The 14,843-nt window shown below is 47.7% G+C and overlaps 1 protein-coding gene across 1 annotated transcript in view; it reads right to left on the bottom strand.

Annotated features, from left to right (window-relative positions):
* LOC111858776 (neuronal calcium sensor 1) overlaps positions 1-14,401 on the bottom strand; it is a 29,790-nt gene extending 15,389 nt beyond the window's left edge. The window contains exons 1-3 of the mRNA XM_072707511.1: positions 14,186-14,401; positions 9,554-10,309; positions 1,007-1,031 (exon numbers count right to left, since the gene is read on the bottom strand). Of these exons, the coding sequence (XP_072563612.1) occupies positions 1,007-1,031; positions 9,554-9,617 (89 nt within the window). The 5' untranslated portion in view covers positions 9,618-10,309; positions 14,186-14,401. The remainder of the gene's footprint in view (positions 1-1,006; positions 1,032-9,553; positions 10,310-14,185) is intronic.
* Between the last annotated feature and the right edge of the window lie 442 nt (positions 14,402-14,843).

Here is a 14,843-nt window from a genome sequence, read left to right as displayed (position 1 = left end):
GTCCACGTTCATCCTAACACTTGCAACGTCAAACCTTCACTGTACACTGAACAACTGCAGTCTACAGCAAGACTGACGGGACTCAAACCTATAACCCATAACACAGAATATCGTAACCACTAGACCAAGCCACACACTTAGAATCCAAGATGGTGGGCAAACAGGAGGCGAAACTACAAGCTTGGGGGTGTCTCCTCGGCGCCCCAAAGCAGGAACCGCAAGAGAGGAAACAGTAGTCGCATCTCTGGCCAGCAAGACCACAGTCCCTGCTCCCTCTCCTTCTCTGCCCTTCAGCTGGGCAGCGCACTCACTGCCTCAACCAGCGCCGGGACACAGTGGGCCACCTGAAACTCTATAACATGAGCCACTGGCACCAAGGGATTATGGGAATGGGCCAAGATGATATTATATTCCTACAAGAAAAATACGGCTGCCTGCCTCAGGACAGTGCCATTATTTAATATTATCACCTCGGCTCTCGAGAAAATAAGTACAGTATTAATGTAGAGGGACTGAGTGAAAGGAATGACGGACCCTGTCCATCAGGGGTTTGTGGAACACAGTAAGGCGTAGGTAAGCAGATCAGATTAGGTCAACATCACAGTCAAACCAAATCAAATCAACATCAAATCAAATCAGAATTTATTTGCATAGCATGTGTAAATCAACCACAGGTTAATCAAAGCACTGCACAGGCATAACATTAATTAGCAAAACAAAGACAGGTAGAATTTAAAACACAATAAAATGGGAGCACTAACACAGAAAAGGATCAAATAATAGATGCAAAAATAAAATACTCGATAAAAAGCAAAAAGCTTACATGCATGCATGTATCTGTGAATGCTAGCTTTTATGTGTGTTCTCTATGCCTGTGTATATATGCAGGGGAGTGTGCGTGTGACACCCCTGACCTCTGGTGGTAACCTCCAGGAGGAGAGGCACCCTGGGGGTGTGGCGAGCACACAGGCGTTGGGAGAAGGGTGACGGGGGGGGTCTCACTTACCACTGCTGTACCTCCTTCTCTGTGACTGTTATGGAATAAAAAAGAAAATGGCAATTGGGTTAGTTGGGCTTTTTGTTAAAGAGTTCACTATCCCCTCTACTCACAAATTTTTTTTTTTTTAATTGTCAAGATTACGCATACTGATACACACCGCAAACCACAAACCTTTACTGCAATATTACCTCATAATTATACCTCCTTGCACTGTAGTCTTAATCTAGTTTATCTGTTATAAATTTCTCATTACCTATATAATTACATATTTCTGTATAATTAAAAATATAAAGCATTTTCTTTTTTTGTTCTGCATTGTCACTGGAGTCACTTATGGGCTCACTGAGAGGCCACGCCCATCTGTGAGAGTCTCATGGACTGGCCACGCCCATCCGGGGGGGAGGGGTCTCATCGATTGGCCACGCCTTTCCAGGGTGATCACACCCATTTCACATGATTTTCCCAGGTCAGTTGTGCTTGACAGCATTAAAGGACCAGTCTGCCACATAACCCCATGGGGGATAAGGTCTTCTGTACATTGGGGGCAGCGTTTTAACACAGATCCAAATTACAGGTTACATTCCCCCTTTCAGGTTAATTACTGGCTAAGCAGTGTACACACCATTGCTGTAGGTTGGGTACTAATTAACTATCAGGTTACATTGTGGTGGTAGCCAACAGAACACCACCTGCGGGGTAATCTCACAGTGAGAGGACCTCATACTCCTCTTTACAGAGATTCCATCTCCGCACTCACTCTGTCCCTACAGGCCGGCCAGCTGAACACACAATTATTCATTTTTTAATCAAATAAAAGCCTGCAAGCGGGGGCATAGCCAGAAATTCTGTGTCCCCTGACAAAATTCGAGTCTCCCAAGGTAGACTCTGCAGAGTGGGGGTGGAGGGGAGGGGGTCCCCCCACAGGGAGGCTGACACTCCAGTTCTTACGTGTGACACAGAATTTGACAGGTGACATTAACAAACTGGCTAATATAATTCAGCATTTCCTTTACTGTCTGTATCAGCAGGATTTGTAACAAACCATGCTTAAGAACATAAGAAATTTACAAACGAGGGGAAGCTACCCAGCCCATCAAGCTCGTTTGGGGAGAACTTAACTAATAGCTCAGAGTTGTTAAAATCTTATCTAGCTCTGATTTAAAGGAACCCAGGGTTTTAGCCTGCACTATTAGTGTGTGTACCCAAGACTAACTTCCTGCTGAACCAATAGCATGAAAAAGCAGAAAGAGTGGCTGCTGTTTAAATGGAGACACCCCGTTGCAAGAACATTGGGCCTCATTCATCAACCGTTCTTATGAACAAATTTGTTCTTAAACCCCACGTACGCACTTTTTAATGAACATTCTGACCTATTTATAATCCGCATAATCGCCGTTACTACCATGAAAATAATTTTTACACTTTAAAATAATTTTTCATATTTTACTTTTATAAATTATTAAAATACTATCATTTTATGAACTGTAGAATGAACAAAACTGCTATAACCAATTATTTTGAACAAACTATCATTACTCAAATGTGCATACGAATGGTCTTCAGTGTGCGTAGATTCAGTTCTTAGCTAAGAACAAATTCAGATAAGAAAACATTGGTGAATGTCAGAATCTTTGTAAAAAAAAAAAGTGCATACGTGGGGTTTAAGAACAAATTTGTTCGTAAGAACGGTTGGTGAATGAGACCCATTGTTCTGATATGATGAACACGTCACTTTACAGTCCATTTTCTAATTAAATCAGGCATTCACCTATTTAGCTATTTCAACCAAAACTTCTCCTGGTGACATCGGAGAAGCTTAAGGAGAAAAACCTAGTGACCGGTAAAACTAGATAAATGGACTGTTTCCTCAAAAGGTGATTTAACTTCCTAGGAGCATGTGGCCGACGACAAATGGGATGAACTGCGCAGTCGCCATTTAAACATGCATCATACGATAAGCAGGCCCTGAGGACACATTGATATGCTAAAGCAGTGCTGTCACCTCTGCACTCATCACGCGGTACGAGCAGCCATCACATTAGCTAGCCACCCCACCCCCAACATTTACTGTCACGATGGCCAAGAGGTCATTGTCCGATACTCTTATGGAGGGGGGGTAACCCAGGAATGTGTGAAAGGCAGAGCTGAGAGAGAGAGAGCAAGAGAGAGAGAGAGCGTGAGAGAAAGTGAGAGTGAGAGGAAGAGGGGGGGGAGAAGGAGAGGGAGAAAGGGTGAATGAGAGAGCAAGAGAAAGTGAGGAAGAACGAGAGAGTGAGAGAGCAAGAGATTAAGACAGGCAGAGAGAAAAGAGGTACAGAATGAGAGTGAGTGAAAGATAGAGAAAGAGAGAGAGATATGAGAGCTAAAGGAAGAGAGGGAGAGAAAGAGAGTGAAAGGGAGAGAGAGAGAACGAGAGAAATTGTGAGAGATGAATCATTGAGATTCATTGACAACTGATGACCTAGAGCCTAGACCGGAGTGAGTGAAGATGCTTGGCCAAACAAAACCCATCCAACGATTCATTGTCTTTTTATACCCTTTAATAACTCATAAGAATATGTGAGGGGGGGCACCAGCCTTTACTGAGGTAAAAAATTCTCATCTATCGACCAGTCAGCCATGAGAACAGGGCCTAAATAGAGCAGATCTGACCTGGTGATATTTTAGGGAAAAGTTCTGGAAACGACTTGCTGCTTTACCATATGGAGAAGAGGAATAATCACGCATCGGCCAAGTGGATGGGACCGAAATTATTGTATTAACATACAATAATTATATTTAGTGCCGTACCAATGAGAAAACTGACACCAATAACTGACATATTTTTTCAAATATTGCCAATAACCAGTTAAACTCTCAGCTCCGCAAAGCTGTAATGAGACTGATGCCGGTGACGTTACTCATTAAGATCCTGTGGATGTGTGTGGCGAGCACATCACGTAACACGCCGCTGAGACGTCAGCGAAGCAGCGCCGACTTGGGAGACTGCAGCGAAGCTCTAAGTGATGAATCAGCTGCGAAATCGGAAAATGGTTGTTCATCCAATGAATCATCTCTGTTATTTTAGTTATTCCATCTTTAGCTCTGGGGCTGCTAACGATGAATATTGACTAAAGTATGAATATTGGCCAGCAATACTGACCAAGATTCACACACTGGACCAATGTTGCTATCTTGCTTTTTAACGTACGTCAGCTGACACCAGTATGTAACTCGATTAATCGTGCATCTCTATTTGAAATAAACTTAATGGGTGTATTAACGTGTAGATAATCATTTCAGCCAGACACGGAGCTTGTAGTGCCCCCCGCCCAGTCATTGGCTCATGCTCCCTAAAGCCTCTCCACTGCAGAAGCCTGCCAAAGCGTCCTAATAACAACCAATGAAAGGAGCCATTAAAACATGCTCTCCTCTCATCTAGTGACTATTCCTTCACTGCTGTGACCCGACTGACACAGACTCTGTGACATTAATGGCATTAATGAATGAAATACACTAAAAACGGGTTCGGGACACATCCCATCCAGGAGAGGGAGGGGTCGTCCTGCTTCACCTTTCCGGGGATTGGCTGCCAAGCCCACAATAGCGATTATGGAAAACAGATGGATGGCGAGATGGATGGAGCAATAGACAGGATGATGGACAGAGCGATACTTGGATACACACACCATGTATGGGTGTGACCAGGTCCTGAATCTGGGCGTCAACCGAGTGCTTGCAGGCAGACGCGGCACCCGGCATGCAGATATCCGGAGACAGGGCCAGTAACCAGGAACCGGCGGTGTCACTGGAAGGGGGGGGGGGTTCGTTTAATCAACACATCCCTTGCATCGGCGGCCTCAGGCTTCCTGTCTCTGGACGGTATGATGCAGGCAGTGTTAATGACATCATTACATGATTACAAGCGCTGTCCATGGTCATTAACGTCAAACCAGTCAGGGTTGGGGGAGGACGCAAAAAACTGTGGGGATGGGGGGGACAGATAGCTTCTTCTGTGGGGTGTGAGGGTAATTGGGTCTTTGGCATGGTCTGGTTTGGAGCAAGGCGCTGACCAAGCGGGAGGCAAGCCGGACAGACTCGTCCGGTCCGATCCGGTCCGGTCCCATCTCGCAGCATAGGTCACCCCGGTGACACGCTGGCGCTGATGTCTGCAGACATGCAGACCACAACAGACAGGAAGAGCTGGGGGTGGGGGTGGCTGTCCTCCTCCATTATCCTTCATTTAATACTCCGGGGCCTGAATGGCCCATTTTCCGGACAGAAAAAGAATCAGCTCGTTCTCCTTTCTTTTGGATCTTTGGGGGCCTGGTCTGTGGAGTGTACACCCCCACCTACTGGTAGTCAGTCTTCAGAGTGTGTGAACAGAAACCTACCCCCCAACCCCGATCAGTGGACTTTACTCCTGCATTTATAAAACTAGCAGATGGTCGACCTCATGTTCATGCGGTGCTCAGGTCTGAATTTAAGGGGAAATGACTTTAACTGATTATCCTGAGCCATTTCCCCAGCAGAGCTAAACGGATTAACAGCAGGCCTGGGTTTCAGGTTTAAAATATGACTAATAGAAAACATTAACATGACAAATATAATAATAGATATACAATCAATATCAATTTTTAGAGTAATAAACCTTCTTCAGAGATCAGATAATTTACATTTCCACAAACTGCTACATTATAAAAGCTTCATTAACCATCGACACTTCACAGCAAGTAATTATTTCTAAGCTCGGGATTAGATGTAAAGGGGTCTGTCAAACATATTTGATATAATATTCTTAATATCCCACCATTTCAGCCCACAGTAAAACTGCAGCAGTTATACATTTGCTTCCAGAACCCCTGGGGGGACAAGCTAAGAGCTAACCCACTGTTAACAGCACACCTACCCATGCGACAGAAAAAATACAAATGTCCCTTTAAGAGCAAAAGGTTTTTGTGTAAGCAGGGAGTATAGGAGTATAGATATAGAGGGAATACAGATGGAGTATAGATATAGAGGGAGTATTGAGGGAGTATAAATATAGAGGGAGTATAGAAACCACTTTTCATATAATATTTTTAGTGCTTTATTTATATTAGTATAACGTCAATATAGCATCCTTTAGATATGACATTAACATGTTTTTCCATCATACTTAAAGGCACAATATAGTTCAAATAGGCCAAAGAAAGATGCTAAAAATGCAGTTTTGGTTTAATAATATCTGGCGCAGGTCAGGAACCAATTCGTCTGACAACTAAGTAGTAACAGTGACAAGCAAACGAGTGAATTTCCCGTCTCATTAAAAAAATTTGCTCGACATTTGGGTGAAGCGGTTTGCTCCACTACATTTCACACTCCATTTAGCGGATTAATTGAAAAAGGCACAGCTCTTCGCCGTTCCCCTCCATTCATTTGCCCCCCGCCCCCCCCCTTTCCAATAAAGAGACATCGTGCTGGGGTGCAAAGAGGTGGTCCATTTTCACAGGCAGTTGTTTCGGGAGATTAATGATGCAGGAGAGAGTCACGCGTGGTCGAGCGGCTGAATGCGGAAGGTTAGAAGACCAGGAAAAGGCCGCTGGCCGCAGACCACAGTGCTGTTTAATGTTTACGCTGAGCAGTCTGCGTCGCTGAGCAGTCTGCATCGCTTAGCCCTGGATCAGCGCCTGGCCCAGTCGAGTCAATCGCGGAAGGCTGAAACGATCAGACTTCAAATAAATCATGTGCTCTAAGATATACGCATTTGGTTTAGTTAAAAAATAAAACCTGTGAGCAATTGGGGGCTGAGGGCCTAGTTTAAGGGCCCAACAGTGACATCACTCTGCCGACCCTGAGGTTTGAACCAGCGACCTTCTGATTGTGGCCACAGACTCATAACCTGCTGAGAGACACACCACCACTGAATGTTAACGATATAAACCTGCTACCAAAAACCGCCAGGCTGCAGGGGGCGCTGACAACGAAGAGCCTCAGAGGGGGTGACAGGTGTCACCTCGGGGGGGGGGGGTGGGTGTCAGGTTCTCTTCATCACTATCATCATCATTAGCTGCTGCTTAGACAATTACAGAAGCTCAGTTTTATAAATTCATGAAAGTAGCTTTGGGGGGGGGGGGGGTTGAAGCCCCCACCCTCAAGATTGCTGACTGGCTGATAGAGTATGTCAAACATCAAGCTAGAGCATCCGGCAAGCTGGAATAATGAGGTGGGGGGGTAGGGAACGGAAATAAAACAGGAGGGGGACTGGAAAGTGATGGGTGGGGGGACGGTGAGACAGGAGGCCTACTTGAGCGGTCAGGCTGGGTGAGACAGGAGGCCTACTTGAGCGGTCAGGCTGGGTGAGACAGGAGGCCTACTTGAGCGGTCAGGCTGGGTGAGACACAGAGCACAACAGATTCACAGCGCAGAGTCACGATGCAGAAGCGGGGGGGGGGGGGGGGGGGAGTTGGGGGACTGACACTGACTGAGGAGACCGTCCTGAGTAGTCAGGGTGGGTGAGTTTCAGAGCACAGAACAACGGATTCACAGCGCAGAGTCACAGAGCAAAAGCAAGCGGCTGGTGGACGACCAAAGGGGGGGAAACGCAGGAAAGAGGGGCAGAATACGATTGAGGGGAGGGGGGGCTGCAGCAACACTCTGCAGATTGACAACCTGTCTCTCAGATTGGCTCCCTAACGCATGTGACAGCCGGCCACCCCTGACACAAGCCAATCAACCCCACCCTGCGGGCAGATGCCAGCCGCCCCCCCCCCCCCCACCTTCCCCCAGGGAAACACGGGTGGTGGGTACCATAACATCTCCCGACTGCTGATTACTGCTCTCACTGCAGCCAGCTCTCACTGCCTAACTAGTATCTGATGCTTTGCCAACTTTCCTAAATTTCCAAAAATTTTCCCCGATTACACTCTTCAAAGGTACAACAGCAAAAGCCTTCTAGATCTACGACAGAAAACCGCCACGTCCTTAACTGTTAGCTAGTAAGTCGGCAAGCTCACATCTTCAGCGAGAGTGTTAAGCAAAAAAACAAGATCTGCAAAAAAAAGTATACAGTATGTCAGGATTCAGGTATACACACACACACACACACACACACAGACACACACACGCACGCACGCACGCACACACACACACACACACACACAATAACCCGTCTGGGCAATGCTGGGCAGGCTACCATTGTGCCATGTTAGCAGACTTCCTCCACACTGGGAGGACCCCCCACATGGTGGGCGCTTTAGCAGTTTCTCGGGTAACGTGCGGCCTGATTACTGATCTCATCTGGAGGCCAGCTGATTTGCATATACACAAGGCCAACAAATCCTGCGGGCTGATTTTAAACATGCAGATTAGGCCCCTTGCAGGCTCCGCCTAATCATCCCTGGCCGCTCCACTGTGAATCCGCATGCGTGAGCCACACACCCACATCCGCAGCCACCAGCTGTAAATCCGATTATTTTAATTTTACTCCCCCCTCCATATTTGGGGGGGGGGGGGGGGAGTTAAGGGCACGCAGGATTCAAACCAACCTTATAATCAGCCACTAATTTACCAAGATGAAGGCGGCACATTCTTCAAATAACAAGCGCAGTTGAACAGCTACGATGGCAGGTGGATCAATAACCATTGGTGGGGGATGTTCAAGGACATGGCTCACCCACGCTCGGTCTAGGATGCGCCGCACACCGCCGACCTGCAGGGGCAGCCTCACGTTTTGTTTCCCCCACACAGCACACAGCGAGAGGAACACCGGGTCACCTAACACGCCGGGACCGCACAGAAGGGGCATGGCCGTCCTTCAGCAGGAAAACACGGGGTGAGACCTTTCAGTCACACCTAAACTGAGGCCTTCTTAAACACCGCCGTCACCATGGATACCGTGTCCGCCACTGGCGGTAACATAATTGAGTTCTTGGAAAACGGGCGCAGTGACAGTTTAGACAAACAGTAATCTGTGTGGTGCAATTGCAGCTACTCTTTGGCCACACGGGAAATGGTCCGCGAATCAACTGACACAAGCGATGAGTTAATTACCGTAAAAATGGCGGCCATTTATGTTTTGGAGGAACAGAAAGCACAAGCGGAAAAATCAAACATTGAAGTTGCTATTTTGTTGAAACTTCTTCTTGATGTTTTATTACTCATCTTCATTTCACTTTAAATGTGTGATTAAACTGGCACCCGGTCTAGAATAAGCAAGATGACATCATAGCGCACTAAAAACAACCCCAGATCGTAAACAGAGATCAGCAATAAATCAAGATCTGCACAAAAGCCCCCCCCCCCCCCCCCTTCCATACAGAGATGGCAAACCCAAGGTGGGCGGGACCAACCTGCTGCCAATCAGACTGGTGTAACCCACTTCTCATTCATTAGGTCACCTGGTTCCTATTAGATCAAACTGGGTGGAGTCCCACCTACTGCATGTTTGTAAACTGTGCTTACAGTACACCACACAGGAGGGAGACCAACAGAAAATAAGGGGGGAGGAGAGTGAGAGACAGAGAGAGAGTGAAAAAGAGAAGGAAGGAGAGAGATCGAGAGGGAAGGAGATTGAGAGATGGACTGGGTACTCACAGTACGTTTTCCTGGTCAGCTCCTCCACAACCTCAGGCTTCAGCTTGCTGTTGGATTTCCCCATGGTGACGGAGTGCCCCCCCTTCCCGGGGTAGCTCCAGACACCACTTCTCAGCACACCGGACTTTGATCCGACCCCAGCCTTTCAGCCCCAGGAAGCCAGAGAGCTCCCCACGTCGCCGCCCTGCTGGTTGGTCACAGGAGTCTATGCTGCAGCAACGTTCTCCCCAGCCCCCTCTCCCTCCCTCCTTGGTTCTGGGTGATCCTTAACCGAAATGTGTTCAGAGGTCCAGATTAGATGCGATTAGGGGTTGAGACCGGCAGCAGAGCTGGGCTTTTCTAGGATCTGGCCTGTCTTCTGCAGCACCTGCTCCTCCACTCAGCTCATATCCGCCACCGTGAACAGAAAAGCTGCCCCAGCGGTGAGGAAGATCCCAAGCGGTCCTCCCTCCTCCGGATGGGGGGGGGGGCGGCTTTCAGTGTTTGAGTTTCGCCTTCTCAGTAAATCCCCCGTCAGGGCCGAAAATCAGCAGGCCTGACCAGTCAATGACGTCAGGCTTTTGCGGAAGACTGGGGGAGAGGGGCACAGGGGGGTGGAGCCATCAGTCACAGGCATGAAGCGTAGCCAGGGACCTCTCCAAAGTCTGCCCCGAAGGAGGGCCTCGTTCCCGGTCTTCCTGGTGAGGAGTTCCCCTTTGGCCTCCCGTGTTCCCATACAAGTCCGGGTCCCCCGTATATCTTACAGCACGGCCACCACTGTGAGAACAAACAGAGATGAGGTTACGACTGATGCAGCTGATCGCTGGGACTCGACCCCAGGATGCTTACCTGGGCTACGGGGGGGGGGATGACACTGGTTAGTTTGGGCGGGTTTTTAAATAGCGTGCCGCAAGGTACTGAGCTTAAACCCTGATTTGCCTCGCTGCTTCCTGCACTGCAATGGCGTTTGCTTGCACCGGCTGTCTACAGTTTTGTTTGACTGAATGTTAAACAAGATTTCATTAAGGCAAACAAATGTGGAGCAGAGACAGGAGAGGAGTGACATGCTGTCTGAGGCTGTACTTCAAAATGACGTCCTAGCGAGTACGTGCACTAGCATTCAGCATTATCCATTTAATTATCGCTGTCATTTAACGGTGCTGCTGTTTATTATTTTTTTTAAACGAATAATCAATATTTATTTTTCTCGGCCACAAGACCCCATGTAGGGATTAAATCTCCCAGCTGGCTTTGAGATCCCGGGGAACAAGCAAGTGTTTTACTGTCTTACAGAAAAAAAAATGTAATTCTTAGGTAAAGACAGATCCCCTGATATCCCGATCATTACACACAACTAACCCACCGTGTTTATCCCATCATTTTTGATTTTACACTCACTGTTGCCCAAATCCATTGACGTCAAAGCCAAAGAAACACATTCCTTATGGCACCTTCCAGAAAAAAATAGCAGCAAAGATTTATTTCATTAACAGCAAGTCTGGTCGCTGTAACTTTGTATACAGACAGAACACCAAAGAGGATTTCTAACCTATTACTACAAAAAGAAAATGCTCAGATTTATAACTGAAAGCTTATTTAAATATCATTTTGGTGGATTATAATTGGTAATAAAAACAATCATGGAATAACAATTTCCCCAGAAGACAGGAATGAGCAAGAATATTCAATTCAATTCAATTTATTTTTATTTCACAACAGAGTCACCCCAAGGTGCTTTACATGGGTGTGTTGATGCATTACAATATCATTACAACTTCATTTAATATATATCATTAAGTATTTTAAAATGCGATTCTCTTGGTATTGGATCCTCTTATCCAGTTATGGAAGACAGCAGAGGATAATGGATTATTTTGGCACTGGGGGTGTCCCGTTCAGGTCGAGGCCTGGGGGAGCACGGCCCACCGGGCCTCCAGCTTCAGCACTGGGGGTGTCCCGTTCAGGACGAGGCCTGGGGGAGCACGGCCCACCGGGCCTCCAGCTTCTGCACTGGGGGTGTCCCGTTCAGGACGAGGCCTGGGGGAGCACGGCCCACCGGGCCTCCAGCTTCTGCACTGGGGGTGTCCCGTTCAGGACGAGGCCTGGGGGAGCACGGCCCACCAGGCCTCCAACTTTAGCTGAGCTCACGTTTCCATCTTCAAGTGACTCAGGACTTCTTAAACGAAGCAGCCTATTTTCTAGGGCAGGACTGCAGCTCGGAGATCAAAACCACCTCCTCACACCTTCAGGGGTCGAGTGTGCAGTGCCCATGTTCTGACCCGGATAGCCCAGAGGACATGCCGTCTGTCCAAAGTGGCCTTCTAGGACAACTGCTCAAGTGAACATCTGCTGCTGTACTGGAGGCGGCTCCAGGGTGACCCCAATACGGGTGTCCACATCGTATGTCACTGCTCTCACTCAACGGATGACCATATGTGCCCAGGTCCTCTCACAGCACCCCCTAGAGGAAGGGCAGCCCATTTCCAAAATAAGAGTCTTCTCCACGATGACGCATAACGCTGCCGCTGACCTCGTCACCCACATAGTTACCCGTTAACCTACAAATGAGCGCCCGCCCCCCCAAGGCAATTATGGTTTCAAAACAGGCCGACGAGATCACCAGTGACCGGGGCCCTCACCTGTCGGCTCCCGCTTCCCAAGGGTGGCGAGAGAACCCAGCCTTAAATGCGGCAGGCTGAAACCGGTTTGCTGTGAGACGTCGTGGGCCAGTGGGGGGGGGGGGGGGGGGCAGACAGCAGGAGATGGTGGCTGCGAGATCAGCCCCCGCAAGCTCATTAGAGACGAGATGCTCCTGTCTGGGGGGGGGGGCAGGCGAGCCCACAGACTCAGCAGAGTGGGGAATCTGCCAGGACCAATCAGTCTACGCCGGCCGGGACGGATCATCAGAAATCTGTGTACAACCCCAATTGTTTTATGTGCATCAGTTCCCAAAATTCGTCCAGATTGAATTTACACACAAATCCTGTAGCTGAGGGCTGATCTACTGAGATCATACAAAATAAGGCTCTTCTAGATCTAGGTTTCAGCTCAAAGGGAAGTTCTCTAAAAGTCGACACTATATCCTATCCCTGCATCTAGAGACCAGCCGGATTATGAATTTAAAACAGGAGGCCAAGACAGACATCTCAATAAGCAAATGTATAACTTAGTATGCTTCAAGCAGTGGGGAAAGCTGTAAAATCAATCAAGGTTACTGCAGCGGCAAGAGCTTTCAACCCTAATTTCAGACACGTGTGATGGTGGTTGGTCCCTGGTCAGAGAAACTCCAGTTTCATTTCTGCATGTATGCCAGAGGTTTAAGAAAGTGTCATCGTTAAATGTAAGATTCAAAACAACTCAGCTGGCAGTGTTGAATGGTCAGGGTGCTGCTGTAACCGTTTAAATAAGCCTACATTTAATTAAATTTAACGAGGTCTGCTTGTACACCGAACACAGGAAACCAGTTTGGGTGCAGAGGCTGATTATAAAGGTTTGATTTGGGAATGTGTTTCAGTAATCATTATACAATACTCAACGGTGTCAATCCTACAGAGTTTAAATATGATATGGCTCCAGGATCTCCGAATATTCACTGAATATCCAGGTTTCATTATTATTATTATTATTGTTGTTGTTGTTGTTATTATTATCCTGGAGGCGTGGCCGATAAAAAAATCTTTTAAGCAAAGCACGCGATTCCTCGAAGGTCCATTTGCAAATCGCCCTGCGTGTGGTATTTTCCCAGTCCTCGATCATTTAACAACACTGGGGAATGGGGAAAAGAGCGGATTTGCTTCCCCCACCTCATGAAAAGCCCATGAGCGGGTTGCAGCGGGAGGGAGCAGACAGGCTGCGCATCCCCGGGTAGTCGGATCGCCGGGTGACCGCTTCGGCTTCATACGGGTGCCTCTATTTACGGCTATATTTCTGTCTGCATAGACGAATCCACGGAGTAAAACGCATGTGCGGGATCTTTGATATGTCATATTGACTTTTCAAGATTTGCGGTTGATGCATGTCAAAACTTAAAAAAACAAAAAAAATCAAAGTAACGTTAGATTTTTTTTAAATTTGTGTGCAAACTCCACTTTGTGAATAAGCAAAACTAGCAGCCTGGACCCGGGGCGGCGAGACGCAGGAGACCAAACCGGGACAGGCGGCGCCGCCACGCAGATACGGGGCGGGCTCGGGGTCGGTCGCAGTGTCGCCGGTCCGAAGCGCAGTGTCGCCGGCTCGGTTCGACCAGGCAGCGCCAGATCGTCAGTATAGGCTTTGTTAGAGCTGCTTGTTCCGAGTCCCAGACGTTAAATATCCCGTCGCATCAGCCGCCCAGTGTTGGCGACAACTCGGTTCGGGAAGGGCTCGGTCAACTAAGACGCATGCTTAATGTGTGGCACCTGGGCAACAATGCCATACCCGCCGTACCAAAACAATGGAACGCCGGTCTGGACCTGTGTAAGAAACTCAGCATCTGAGCTTCACCTATTGACTAATTAAGCAGCAAAAATGTCTCATTGATTTAATCTGACATGCAATAAAATTCTGATTTTAACGCATGCAAACTAATAACGTCTGTTAATCGTATAACTCGGACTTATACACGAAGCAACTTTAGTTAGACACCGACCGGTAGCGTGTCTCCGATACACTCACCTCCGCTTAGAGTGATGCAAGCCGTCCGGGCGGAGGACATAAACACTAGACTGTTTGCCCAGCCGCAGCCCCGTAATCACAGCCCGCTAGTCTTTCGGAAGTGGAGCCACGACTCCCGGTCCGCAGCCGCCGCTTCCCTTCTCCTCAGTGGCAGACTCACAGCACGCCCCGGGCGGCACGTCGTGCTGAGTTCACACGCCGCCCTCACAGCGCCCCCCGCAGGACAGAGCTGGCGTTAACCCCTTCGACCCCTCGCTGGAAGAGGGTACATGTGTGTGCATGTGGCGACTAGCCACATGTTAAAAACAAATAAGGTTCATCAAGTGATAGAAACCGACGTGTTGGGCTGCTTTTTACTATTCGGATTGTTGTGTAAATACTACACGCATATGTGAAGGTGAAGCTCATTGTGTAACTTTCCAGACCTCGGGCCGTTTATAGTTTCATTTTTTAAAATAATATTTACGCTTTCCTAAACGCACGTATACTGCCAAATTGGTCGAAAAATTAAATCAACGCGAAATCAGTACTGCCGTAGACCTAGATGTTAATGGTTACTTCCCAAATTCAGCAACTGTTGAAATGTATCGAAGAAATTATGATACAATTATAATTCTAGATGTATCAGTAAGACATCAAAGAAAACGAGCTATACGAT

Source organism: Paramormyrops kingsleyae, chromosome 2 (genome assembly GCF_048594095.1).
Source record: "Paramormyrops kingsleyae isolate MSU_618 chromosome 2, PKINGS_0.4, whole genome shotgun sequence".
In the NCBI taxonomy this organism is placed as follows: domain Eukaryota; kingdom Metazoa; phylum Chordata; class Actinopteri; order Osteoglossiformes; family Mormyridae; genus Paramormyrops; species Paramormyrops kingsleyae.
This window is presented reverse-complemented; position numbering and strand designations above follow the sequence as displayed.